This window comes from Rhea americana, unplaced genomic scaffold (assembly GCF_003343005.1).
Source record: "Rhea americana isolate MKP2758 unplaced genomic scaffold, rheAme1 scaffold_128, whole genome shotgun sequence".
Lineage (NCBI taxonomy): Eukaryota > Metazoa > Chordata > Aves > Rheiformes > Rheidae > Rhea > Rhea americana.
The window spans coordinates 2,200,851-2,213,092 of NW_028185350.1; the positions used below are offsets into that span (position 1 = coordinate 2,200,851).

The following is a 12,242-nucleotide window of genomic DNA, read 5'->3' on the forward strand; positions in this document are numbered from 1 at the left end:
GGCGGGGTCGGAGCCGCTCGCGTGCGGTTGGCAGCGCGGCTCGGCGTGGGGCGATTGGGGCTGAAACGTGCCCGCGCAGTTACGCGCGGTGGCGAGAGCGTGCCCTCGGGGAGACCCGAACTGGGGCTGTGTGGGCTCATCGTAGGAGTGTTTTACTAGTCGTGGTTCTGCTAAATCTGGAAGCAGCAAGTGGAGTTTTATCCAACTTTTTTCGTGTTTTGGTTTTTAGGTGTTCCTGTATCTTTTTATACTACAAGAAGATACTTTTTAAATCTTGTTTTCTTATGACTCCTAATATTAAGGTGCTGCTGCATGATTCAAGTACCATCCGAATACCCTCTAGTAAGGAAGCAGATGAATGCTGCCCAGTGTTGAGACATTGCTTGTTGTGAAACACTTCTTTGCAAGTGCAGTGACATCTGCTTCCTTGATACCACTCAGAAGYGTAGGGAGAAAAGCCCAGAACTGTGTGGCTAAGCAGCTCTGTGAAGTCATGTAATAAAAAAAGTATTACAAAGGTAATAGCAAAGATAATGTCATTGCTGGAGCTATGGCTAATGCGATGGTGAAGAGTCACCATCTGGTCGCTCTGTGTTGTTTTTCCTTAGATAACCTGCTGTGGCCCCTGTCAGGTCAGCTTAGTCCTGCAACCATTTCTCTGACCCAGTACAGCTGTTATACCCACAGCTGTACTAATATACTCATAATTTAGCCCCTGTAGTCAAATATTTCTTGAAATGTTTAATGAAATGTAGTGTACTCTCTCTAGACTCTTGTGAGAGACACGGCATCCAGAATAGCATCTCGTTAAAACAAACTCCAGGATTCCTCCCCTTCTTCCAGCCACTGAACGTGTAGGGCAGGCTGGGCTTCGTTCARAGTTACTGCCTCTGATGCTCCCTATGGGCTCTCTCGGCTGTCTCAACGTTTCATTTAARCTTTAGCTCTTCTCCACTTTATTCACTTATTCTGGCCCTCCAAAGGTTTGGCTTTTTTTTGTCATCTTTGACAGACAGTATTGACACACGCAGTCACATGAATTTTCATGGTTTTCATTTTCCGCTCCTCAGTATCCTCACAAGGAGTAAACCGCCCTCCTGTGTTTCTAAGCAATACAGGAAACATTTCAAGATACAAACCCAGCTTTGTTTAATGTTAAAAGTCAAAGCTGATTAGAGACCTTTCAACTAAAATGCTCTTTGCTGCTACCAAAGCTGCAAGTTCTGATAGGTTATTTTCGTAACAAGCACAGACAGAACAATGGAGAAGTCAGAATAGGGTATGTCATATTTTTATTTGACAGTTAGCTTCTGTCAGAAGTAGTGGTGGTTTCTTGGGAAAAGTGTATTCTGGTCTTTGCAGTCAACGGTGAAAAGCTAGATCACACATGCCCATTTATGTCAGGTTTCTCCTGCCTTTCTAATGGCAGGAACCAAAATCATATAACAAGGCAAAACTTAAAAAAAAAAAAATCAAAGTGAATTAATAGTCTTTCTGCACGCTTAAAAGATGATTTGGGACACTCTGGATTCAGACTTTTGCTGAAAATCTTGGAATATAGACACTGATAAAGCTGCTCTTTATGGTTTTTGCCTCAAATTTGTGCTGGCTAGAGTGTGTCAGGGAAATGTTAAGACAATCATGGCCTGAAGTTTAGTGAGCCTTACATGTAGTGAGCTACAAGGTAAAAATGGGCAGAATAATCATGGAAGAATAACATAATAATAATGCTAGCATGTGACAGCTTTCTTTATGAGTGCTGTGAAATTTGAATATTGTATATGTTAGCAAAGAATCCCAGGTGAATATGCACCAAAGTGCAGCCATTATCAGCATGAGTCTTTGACCCCATTGATGTTTTTGCCGTGAAATAATGCTAATCCTAATATCTAAGCTGGGCAAACCTTGGATATGTGGGAGCAGTTCTCAGTTTGTGCACCTCCTACCGCTAGCAGTAGATGCCAGGATGCGTGAGTACGGAGGAGGAAGAGTGTCCAGTGTCATCCGCTCTCCCTGTGGATGTGGCAGCGTGGGCGCTGTGTTGTTYAGCAGTGCTGCTGCCTGCACAGCAGGTCCCTGTCTGTCTCAAAGACAAGTGGAGGCTGGAGAGAAGCCTCCTGTGGAGCCTCCGTGAGACCGTGTTGTTTTTGTGCTTTCTAAGCCACAGGCAGGCAGTATAAGGATCCTCAGCAGGCTCTCAGCTGAGCTARCTGTTTTTTTCTAGCAAAGTCACATTTTAGTAGGCTGTTTTTGAAGCACTCTGACCGTGAAGTCCTACTGGTGTTTTGACTGATTTGGTAGAACTTTTTATGTATAAGTATTTCAAAAGGCTGTTAGAAAAACAAGTGGTCAGTTTGTGAAGGACTACCAGGGCACTGCAGTGACCAACACCTGCTTGGTGAGCTTTCAGAATGAAATGACCCTTGAAGAGATGCTAGGATGTTGAACTAAAGTTCAATATCAGGTGTGCTGTGAGGATGGTACAATTTTAAGATACTTGGATGGACTAATCAAGTTTCTTAAAGTCTTCAACTCAGAAACAGAGTCCAGCTCTCCTGATGTGTCTGCTGTCCTGCCTGCTGAAACAAGTTTAGCTCAGTTGGTTAGAGCGTGATGCTAATAATGCCARGGTCGCAGGTTTTATCCCTGTATGGGRCACTCATTTGAGGGTTGGACTAGATGATCTCCAGAGGTCTCTTCCAACCTCACCAATGCTATGATTCTACTGGTACTGTGACTTCAAAAATACGTGTGCTAATCTGGCTTTTCCTTCTCTTTTAGGGTTCTAGAAAATGGGGAACACAAGTAGTGAGCGAGCTGGACTGGAGCGTCATGGGCATAAGGCATCCCGAGGTGACARTTCAGGAGGAACCATCAGTACGAAAGAGGGTGATAGACCCAAAATCTTAATGGATAGTCCTGAGGATGCAGACTTGTTCCATTCGGAGGAAATGAAGGTATTGCTGGTTTGTTCTTGTCTTCTAACATTAGCAGCTCGGGAACACTGTCCGGTTGTAATGTCACATTGAAGTCAGTGCTGCTGTTAGCAATCTTCAGKAATTCTGTAATTGAATTTGCACACAAAGTAGACTGTTTCTCTTGCTTTTCACACTAAGGAGAGACATTTCTTTGATATTCAAGCAGATTTCATGAGTGTAATGTCATGTTTTCCAGTAAGAATTAATTGTAGAACATCTAAAAGGTAACTAGCGGAAAGCTCTTGCCCAGTTCTAAGTGTCCCAGGTTCTTTCAGACCCCTAAGGCTCTTGCAGTCACCAGTGATGYTTCATTTGTCTATTATTTTGCATATTAAAAGGCTTTTTAACTACTTTTTGCTTATTATAAGTAGATGGTTAGAAATTATTTTTGCTATATCTCACTTGTGTGCCATAAGAATATCTAACAATAAATTGCACTGTTACATTTTTAGATAGMCCTAAATCTTTCTGGATCCAACTACAAATTTTGTGCCTATTTGTCCCATATTTGTACAATCCAAATATTTCTAAGTATATTTCTTTGTAATTATTTTTCTCTCCCTTCCTATMTTCAGATATTTTGTAAACTCTGCAGTTTCAAAGCTGTGAGCTCAAGTGTTTCCTTTTGAGCCTAACTCAGGTTTRGTTGGAAAAGGAGTATTTTGTCTTCCACTTAAAAAGGAACTTGTGAAAGAGTTCTTGAAATGCCCAGTTTCTAATCCTATCTGAAAAAAACTACAGTAAACTTGCACCTTRGAGAAGCGTGCCTAAGCGCAGAAATGCCTATAGTGAAATATGAATTGTCTAAGTCTGCCAGTTACAAATTGTTYTTGATTAAGATGTGTTCCTAGGCTCCGCTGGAGAAAGAAGAATTCTTAGCCTGGCAACAAGATTTGGAAGTTAGTGATAAAACTCCCACTCAAGCTCGACCGACAGTCTTTCGTTGGACTGGAGGAGGGAAAGAAGTTTATTTATCTGGGTCCTTCAACAACTGGAGTAAAATTCCTCTGACAAGGAGGTAAAAAAAACTTGTACAGTAATACTAATACTGTACATTATTACTCCCGAAGGGTTGGGAATGATTAGTGCAGTGAGAAGGGTGGTCAGACAATATTGTGCTTGCATTTGCCACTCTACTTTCATACTAAGGTCCTGAGGAGAGGAGCAAGAATCAAAGTTTCTCTTGTTTTTTGACTCTTGGATGGCAAGGGATGCCAGCTGTGCTGTGTGACAATGGCAGTTCACCAGTCACACTATATAAGTGACCCAAAATCTTGCTGTGCGGAGTCTACTAGCTGGGGTAGAGTTAGCATATATAAAGTGAAGATGGATTTAAACATAGTGTCTCCCATGGCACATGTACTGATCTGAATTCTGCTTAGGAAGCTCTGAGCCTGGGATACCTGTYGGTAAATGGCATGAACAAGAGATTAGACCTGTGTTAAAGCACCGTGTGCTTTCCCCTGCCTGAGAGCTCTGGAACTCAGCTTAATTCTGTACCTGTGTACGTGTTTGGTACAAACCARTGTGGGTGGTGGTGAGTCTGGACTGAAGTGTTGATCTGAGCCCTGTTGTCTAGCAGTGAAGATCTAGCCATAAAAGATATCCCTAGCAATTCACTGGTGTTTCTTACCTCAGTGAATGGCTTACTATTGCAGAAGTGTCTTAATTTCTTAGGAAACTTGAGGGAGGAGTGTAGAAACCTGGTGAAATGGTATGGAAGGATTGTTCTGTGCATGAGCACCATGAAACAATTACCAAGATAGGAGGGAGAAAAGAAACCAGTGGAATATCAGTATTACTGTTACAGTCAAAGTAGAAAGTCTAGAAGATGGTGAAATGAATTTGGAAGAAGGCAAAATGAATTTGGAAGAAGGCCAGAAATATTTCCTTACTGAAAAAGTTTTTTTTTTTTTTTTCCTGTTAGAGTAGATGTTTTGGGAAAGGAGGTATATGGATCTCTTTATAGACTGAAAAAATATGTACTACTGAATCAAACAGGCTGAAGTAGAAAAGAGTTCGTTATTCCAAATTGGATACACAAATCCAGCTCTGTGATGGTATGGCCTGTTTGAATTGTTCACATAGCACTGGCCGTCTCTGAGCGTCTTTGAGATGGCAGTAAAGAGTTCCGAAGGACCGTGAAGTTCACAGCACAAGGATGTCAAAATTACCAAACAATAGCTATTCAAACCCAAAGTACGTCAAAGCAACAGAATTGCTGCTTTCATCTTCCAGTTGTTTTTTATTCATTTCACTGGCATYTATGAAATGCAATTTGTGATGACAAATACTAGAAGAAAAGAAAAAGTGATTTTTTTTTACGAGAGCCTAGCAGACAAAATGAGGTCTTATGTACTAACAAGTAAAATGAGGATGTCAGAATGACTTTATGAAAGTTCAACAGTAATCCACTAGTTTCTTATGCCAAGAGTATCCGTATTAATTTTGAATGTGTTAGGACTTGCATGTCATGTTAACATTAACTATAATTTGGTTCTTTACCGTTAGATTGCACAAGAGATTCTCTTAAACATGGTGCTCCCGTATTAACTTTTTGCATATTGAGGAGACTTGTGTTCTATGTTATGATGTTTGTCACAGAGATTGATGTACTTYTCAGAATATTTCATGGGTGATTGTCTTAAATTCCAGTCACAATAACTTTGTGGCAATCCTGGACTTGCCGGAAGGAGAGCATCAATATAAGTTCTTCGTGGATGGCCAGTGGACACACGATCCTTCAGAGGTAATGTTTTCTTTGATTCTCTGTGTTTATTGATTGATGAAGAGGAGAAGCTGGCTGTTTTCTGCAGCAGTAGCTGGCCTTTTCARAGGGGAAGCATTTGTTAACAACAGTAACTGACTTTAAGCTGCTGAGATAGATGTTTCTGATGCCAGCTGACCTGGTAGGTAGCACCAGACTGAGAGCGTGAAATGACAGGAGAATTTTGTAGGAAATAGATGACGAAAGTCCRTTGGGTATTGGTTTATGAGTGATGGCGAGCTTTTCTTGTCTGGTGCCAGCTGACTTTGAGAACACTGTAGCATTGCTGACAGCTGAAATCTCTCTGTCTGGATTGTTGTCTCTGCGAGAATGTTGCTATTGCTGCTCTGGGTCTATCCATAGTCCAGCAGTTGCACCAAAATCTRTTATCAGCTGTTAATTCCTGCAGGCACCAGGACTTTTCCTCCTTCTCTGCTATAAATAAAACTAGTTTTAACTATAGCCTGCCCAGCAGTCCTGCCTGCTTCAGAATTAGCCATTCACAGCTGTTGGTTCCAGGCTTTTTGCTGCTTTTGCAAACTTTGCAGAACCGTGTAGTAAATTTAGCTCTTAGACCCTCTGTCCTGGACTTCAATTCTAGCTTTAGGAGTAAAACCCATGCAACCACCCATCCCCTGTCCTATATCAGGCCATCTAAATCTTACCCTGGCTCTGAAATCCCTGTGGAAACTAGCAGTAAAGCTTAGCTCCTTCTGGCCTAATCATTAACTTTAGCCCAAACTTAATCTAGCTTTAACTATAGCCCAAGATTTTCTGAAGAGTCTGTGGACCTAGCAGGTTCAGCTGATACAGATTCCTCCCATCCCTCCCCAGTCTCAAATCGTGTACCTACCTTTTAACATAACACTAATTCAGCAATAGTGAACTCTTTCCATATCTGATACTAATGTACCTTGAAAGGAATATATCTCATTGTTAATACTGATTACATAGTTTTCAGAATCCTAACAGTCCTGCAAGCTTCTTTATGGTGACTTGTGTCTCCTATTTCTTCCCAGCCAGTAGTAACCAGCCAGCTAGGTACTGTCAACAACATCATTCAGGTGAAGAAAACCGACTTTGAAGTATTCGATGCTTTGATGGTGGACTCCCAAAAATGTTCTGACATGTCTGGTATGAAGCTACTGGTAATTTAATATTGTATCTGTTAGATCTGTTAAAAAAATTCCCTCTTCCTTTTTGTCTTGAGATAAAGCTCCAGTATAGATCAATCTCCCCTTTTGTCAGGCTCTGTGGACTTGTGCAGGGATCACATATGCACAGAGGAAGAAGATGGACTGGCAGAAGAGCCATTGACSAAGCCGTGTAGGTCATTAAAGATATGATTAGGAGGAATCCTGGGTGCTTAATAACTGTTATTTGTCTGTGCAATGTGAAATGACTGTTTTTAGCACACTCAGTGGATCAGTCTCTACCTTAAAACATCAAACCAGTGTTTACAACCTAAATTCCTCCTAATACCATTTTCCTTTACTATGGAAATGGGCTCAGGAGATCAGGAGATGCACATTAAGAGGTGCAAATGAGATACATTTTAGTAATGCTGTCACAGGTTTGGGAGTATCTTGTATCCTGTCAGTTTAGTATAAATAATCCATATCTTTGAGCAGAATAATATGGCAAAGTTATTTTTGCCTTAAGTTTTGTGTTCTGGTGTAATAGAAGATTTATCTTGGATCATCTCTGAGATCAACTTGGCCACCTGTTCTTCATAGGCTTTTGTAGGGACTGAGACCATGATTGAAGTAGCATCGTAGCATCTTGTTGCCTCCTTCAGAAGACCTGTCCTTTATATCTGAAGCAGAAGGTGCCTGCAGTTGTTTTTGCTCTATACCACTTCACCCTGGACAAAGGTTTTTTGGAGAAAGAGTGGAATTTGTGAGATCAGGACAGTGCAAGAAGCAATGCGGCAACTCTAGTAGACCCTGTCCCCTGAGTGCTGTGACAACCTTCTGTTATCTTGCTTTCTACTCTGAAGAGCTCTTTGTGTTGTTCTGTCCCTGCACTGGAAAAATACCTGCCTTTACACTTGCATATCGTGTTTTTAGTACTTCCCTTGGGGATAATGTTGTGCAGCAATGTTCTGTTAAGTGTTCGCTAYAGAAGTGCTAGGCAATGCAGGGAAGTGCTGGGATGATGATGTTCTGGAGTGCAGCAAGGCTCTCAGAACCCTACCTGCTAGATCTTTGCAGCTGGTCTTGAGGCAGACAGGCCTGGGATATGTTAAATCTCCTTTTTTTAGATACAAAACTCTTTGCATGATTGTTGTTCCTCTCCTCAGGCAGTGTCTGATCCTCTGACACTACATCAGCTGCTACAGCTCTTTTACGTGCCATTAACTTCTTTTGGTTCCAAGTTCCCAGATGTGAGAATCTGCTTGGAGAACTTGTACAGAGCAGATATTCTTCCAGAATATTTTAAGAGTAAATATATAACATTTCTCTGGCAGAGTTGTCAAGTTCACCCCCAGGACCATACCACCAGGAACCCTATGTTTGTAAGGCAGAGGAACGCTTCAAATCTCCACCCATTCTTCCTCCCCACYTGCTGCAGGTCATCCTGAATAAGGACACAGGCATTTCTGTGAGTACATTGCTGGATAAGTTCCTTAAGGAATGTGAACAGACAGAAAAAATCTGTCTACAGACAGGGGACAGTCAAGGAAAAACCTTGGAATAATTGCCATGTTGATAAATTGCCTCTTATATAAGTCCAGATGGATCCATCTGTAGCAAATTTATCTTTCTAACTGACTCTTTGCAAAATTGAAAAGAAAACTGAGTTGCTACTTTACTTCCAGAAACCCAGATTTTCCCACTGCAGCACTATTAAAATGTGCTGAAAATATCAAAAGCGTGTAGGGAATAATTGAGGTCTCTCTCGTGATTGCAGAGAGGATCCAGAGGGTTCTACCCTGTGAGGAGCTTAGGTTGTACTGGAACCGTATCTGTGTTGAGGGACTCAGTGTAAGAAGGACACTGCAGTATGATGTATTTGTGGGTATGGCCAGACAGCTGCAGGCAGTGTTTGTTGCCCATCAGCTGTGATGGTTAAGCTGTGAGTTCTTACTGTTTCCTGCCTGTTATTTTCCCAGTCTCACTTCCCCCCTCTTTTTTTTTCCCCCTGCACAGTGCGATCCTGCTTTACTCCCTGAACCCAACCATGTAATGCTGAACCACCTTTACGCACTTTCTATCAAGGTGAGAGGCCGAGGCATGATGTTCTTCACACTTGCAGCTTTTAGATAACTGTGTAATATGCTCCTTTGTTTTCCATCTCCTGTAGGACGGAGTGATGGTGCTTAGTGCAACACATCGTTACAAGAAGAAATATGTGACTACTTTGCTGTACAAGCCAATATAAACATTGTGGTAGTTTGTGACCAAGTGTTCTGGGCCAGTGCAGTCTCAGAAAAAACAAATTATTTTCTTAACCAAATGTACTTCTGCTCTGTGCTGTAGCAAATGAACTCTGATTTCATATTGTTTCTGAGACTTCCAAGTTCTCCTATATTTGCCTTATTCTTCAGTCCCACCTTGGAAGTTCTTGGAGATGCCAGCTTCACAATGAGTGGCAAAGTGTCAGTGACAGTTGTCAGCTCAGTTAAAAACAGTTAGATTCACCTATTTAATTGATTAGGCTGAAAAATGTCAGGACAGCAATGGACTGAAGACCTTCAGCAGTGTTGCAGACTGTAAGAAATACAAACACCAGCCTAAAACCTGGAAAGTTCAGGATTCTTGTGGAATCGGAGTTGAGCTCAACACTAAGCAAAAGCAAGCCTGTTGCTGCTTTCATAACTTAACAYGTGCGTCAAACACACAATTATTTTAGTAGCAAGTTCCAAACTTGCATGGCTGAAATAAGTGTGAAACTTGATGTTTTGTAGCAGCCTTTCTAGGCAAAATCAGTGATACAGTCACCCACAAGATCATTCTTATTTTACRGTAGACTGGGATGCACTGTGTTTCTACTGTGAATAGCTCAGTAGTGTTTCTCTTCCTGAGAAGTGAAATATCACTTTTCCACTGTGGAATTTCTGGTAAAGRCAATTTTTTTTTAATGGCTGGATTTTTGAGTAAATCATAAATGTGTCTTGCAGTAATCTGCTTTTTGCAGTCGACTTCTCTTGCTGTCACTGATAAGGGCTTCCTTAAGCTGGGATAGGTAGCTGTGAGGAAATCAGTGTATTCCATTTAGGGATTAGTTCTTCAGTAACAGCCTCTGTCAGCCGATTTGAAGATGACTGTGAGTTACTGTGCCGTAACCTGTATCCTGGTGGCCAAACGTGCAGTGGCAAGCGTGCTGGAAACCGCAGTGTTACGCTCCTCTGCGCCCCGGGCTGGAGCTGGGTCCTTCCCTCCGGGCTGCGGCACTAGCAGCAGGTATGAAATCCCTGTAACCAGGGCTGTAGCGATCTCTGCAACTTTTTCCTCTGTTCCTGTTTTCTAAGTGAACGCAGCRATGCTGCGTGGCCTCTCCTCCGTACTGCCAGTCTGTTTTATCCCAAACCGCCTGCCAGCGTGCCTCGGGCCTCCCTGCAGGAAGCGGCTCAGGAGCTGACCTGCTGGGTCCTCCCCTCTGCTTGTTCTTTGGAGCCTGTGAGGGCCAGTGACTGTGCCAGGGATAACCAGCCTGTGCCCTGCTGTGGGGAACAGCACGCTGCCCAGATCGCAGTCGTCTGAGCAGGGAGGAAAGCCGCAGCAGCCCGCGTTCAGTGGAGCCAGCCGCAGCGGAGGGGTGGTTCGCCGTCTGCCGGTTTGTCCRCTAGCCTTGTTGCAATATTTTGAGTAGCTCAGTAGAACTGGGTCTAGTGCAATGGTTTTCTCTGAAAACTGTCCTTCATTCTGYGCTATGGATAGTCTTTATTCTGAAATACAGAATTGCTTTTGTTTTCCACCTCTTCCAAAACAAGTTAAAAATTAAAGATTTTTAAGAAAAGTGGATGATTTGTTTTGTTCTTATCCTTCTCTTATGTTTTTTTTTGGCCTCAACTTCCTTGAGTTTGTTATTTTTAGAACCTGCAATTGATTGCTGCTGTTTTACGTGTTAGTGGATTGTGAGAGCTTTTCATTCCTAGGCCCAATCTGAAGCACTTTGTTAATCAGTGGAGAAGATGAAGGATGTTTTAGTGTGTGTGGAAGTGTRTGTGTAGGGGGGGTGTTGTTTGGTGGGGTTGTTTTGTGATGTGAMGCTTACRCAAAGTAGAACAAGCAAATACGAGCTTCATCGATCYGTTCTTCAGTCTCAAAAGCTTGGCCGAGGCCTTCAGGCCCCCCGGTGCCTTTTTATTCCCGCAAGCTACTCTTTCAGCAGACCTTTTTTTCCCTTTCCCAGGCCTTTCTTCTTGACTTTGTGCTAAGCTTCTTGCAGCTTGGTTCCGGGTCGGATGCGGTTTGTGGTGTCACAGGCACAACACGGGTGGGACGGGATTTGGGGCATTGGGGCAGTCTGTACCTCTGTAATATTTTTATGAGCACCAGACAGCACCTACTTGTAAAGAGATCTGTGAAGGAAGGGACTTGGCTGGGGGGGGGGGCAGCACGTAGGTTAAACACAGTCCTGTGCACTCTGCCGAAGTGTAGAGGCGCCTTAAAATTCAAGCTGGTTATGTCAGCGAAGCAAAAAGCTGTGTCAGAAGCAAAGGGAGGGTACCAAAGCCCGTTCAAAGGGGTCCTGGTAAGGCAGTTAACAGAATCGCCTGCTGGTGAAATGTAAACTCGTTGAAGTGACCTGCAAGAAATTTTCGGCYGTGCTCCACGGAAAGCAGGTGTGAGTACGCAAGCAGTGGAGCCTCCTGAGTGCTTTTAGTGCCTGTGCGAAATGGTACCACGAGTTTCTTGTTTTGAATGACTGAAGATTAATTGTTGCTGGAAGAAAATAGGAGCCTTGACATAGCTGAACGGATTTGGCTGGTTGTTTTCAGTTTCAAAAAAAAAATTTCTTGAGTGAGTCAAAAATTGAAAAAAAATGACAAACAGAGACCAGGAAGGGAGGGCAAAAAATACGCAAAACAGCGTCATTATGGACTAGGTCGCACTAGGTCTTGCTGAGCTTTGTGGGGCTTTTGCCAATCACATGTATCGCACTGCGGACACGGCGTTTCAGCCGTGCTGGAGCAGTTGGGTGGGGGCGCAGAAAGGTGCTATCTGTGTTGGGGTTGTTTTGTTGTTGTTTTTTGTTTTTTTTTTTTTAATTTTGCAGGTTACAGCCCTCTGGGAGCTGCCGCTGGGCACCAGCTACCTGCTTTGCAGCCGGAGCTGCCCGGGAAGGTTTGCTTGTGCTCCCCAGGCCAGAGGGCTGGGGCACAGGCGTCGGGACCAGCGCCAGGCGCTCGGGCAGCGCGAGCGGCGCGGGGAAAGGCCACGCTTCGGCCGCGGCCGCTGCTTCGGGGCGAGGGGAGAGCGCAGCAGCCGAGGGCGGGGGGCAGCCGGCACCTGCGGCCTCTCCCTGCAGCACCTGCCTGCAGCTGAGCC

At 43.4% G+C, this 12,242-nt stretch overlaps 1 protein-coding gene across 2 annotated transcripts; it reads left to right on the forward strand.

Moving 5' to 3' along the window:
- Positions 1 to 193: 193 nt before the first annotated feature.
- On the forward strand, positions 194 to 10,710 carry PRKAB1 (protein kinase AMP-activated non-catalytic subunit beta 1). Of its 2 annotated transcripts, none has more exons than XM_085326170.1 (8): positions 194 to 342; positions 2,782 to 2,957; positions 3,830 to 3,996; positions 5,634 to 5,727; positions 6,765 to 6,879; positions 8,216 to 8,349; positions 8,898 to 8,966; positions 9,052 to 10,710. In XM_085326170.1, the coding sequence occupies exons 2-8, from the start codon at positions 2,793 to 2,795 to the stop codon at positions 9,127 to 9,129; spliced, it is 822 nt and encodes a 273-aa protein (XP_085182296.1). In that variant the 5' UTR covers positions 194 to 342; positions 2,782 to 2,792; the 3' UTR covers positions 9,130 to 10,710. The 2 variants fall into 2 exon arrangements, with proteins under 2 accessions (XP_085182296.1, XP_085182295.1); XM_085326169.1 differs by lacking the exon at positions 194 to 342 and adding an exon at positions 396 to 518.
- The last annotated feature ends 1,532 nt before the right edge of the window (positions 10,711 to 12,242 follow it).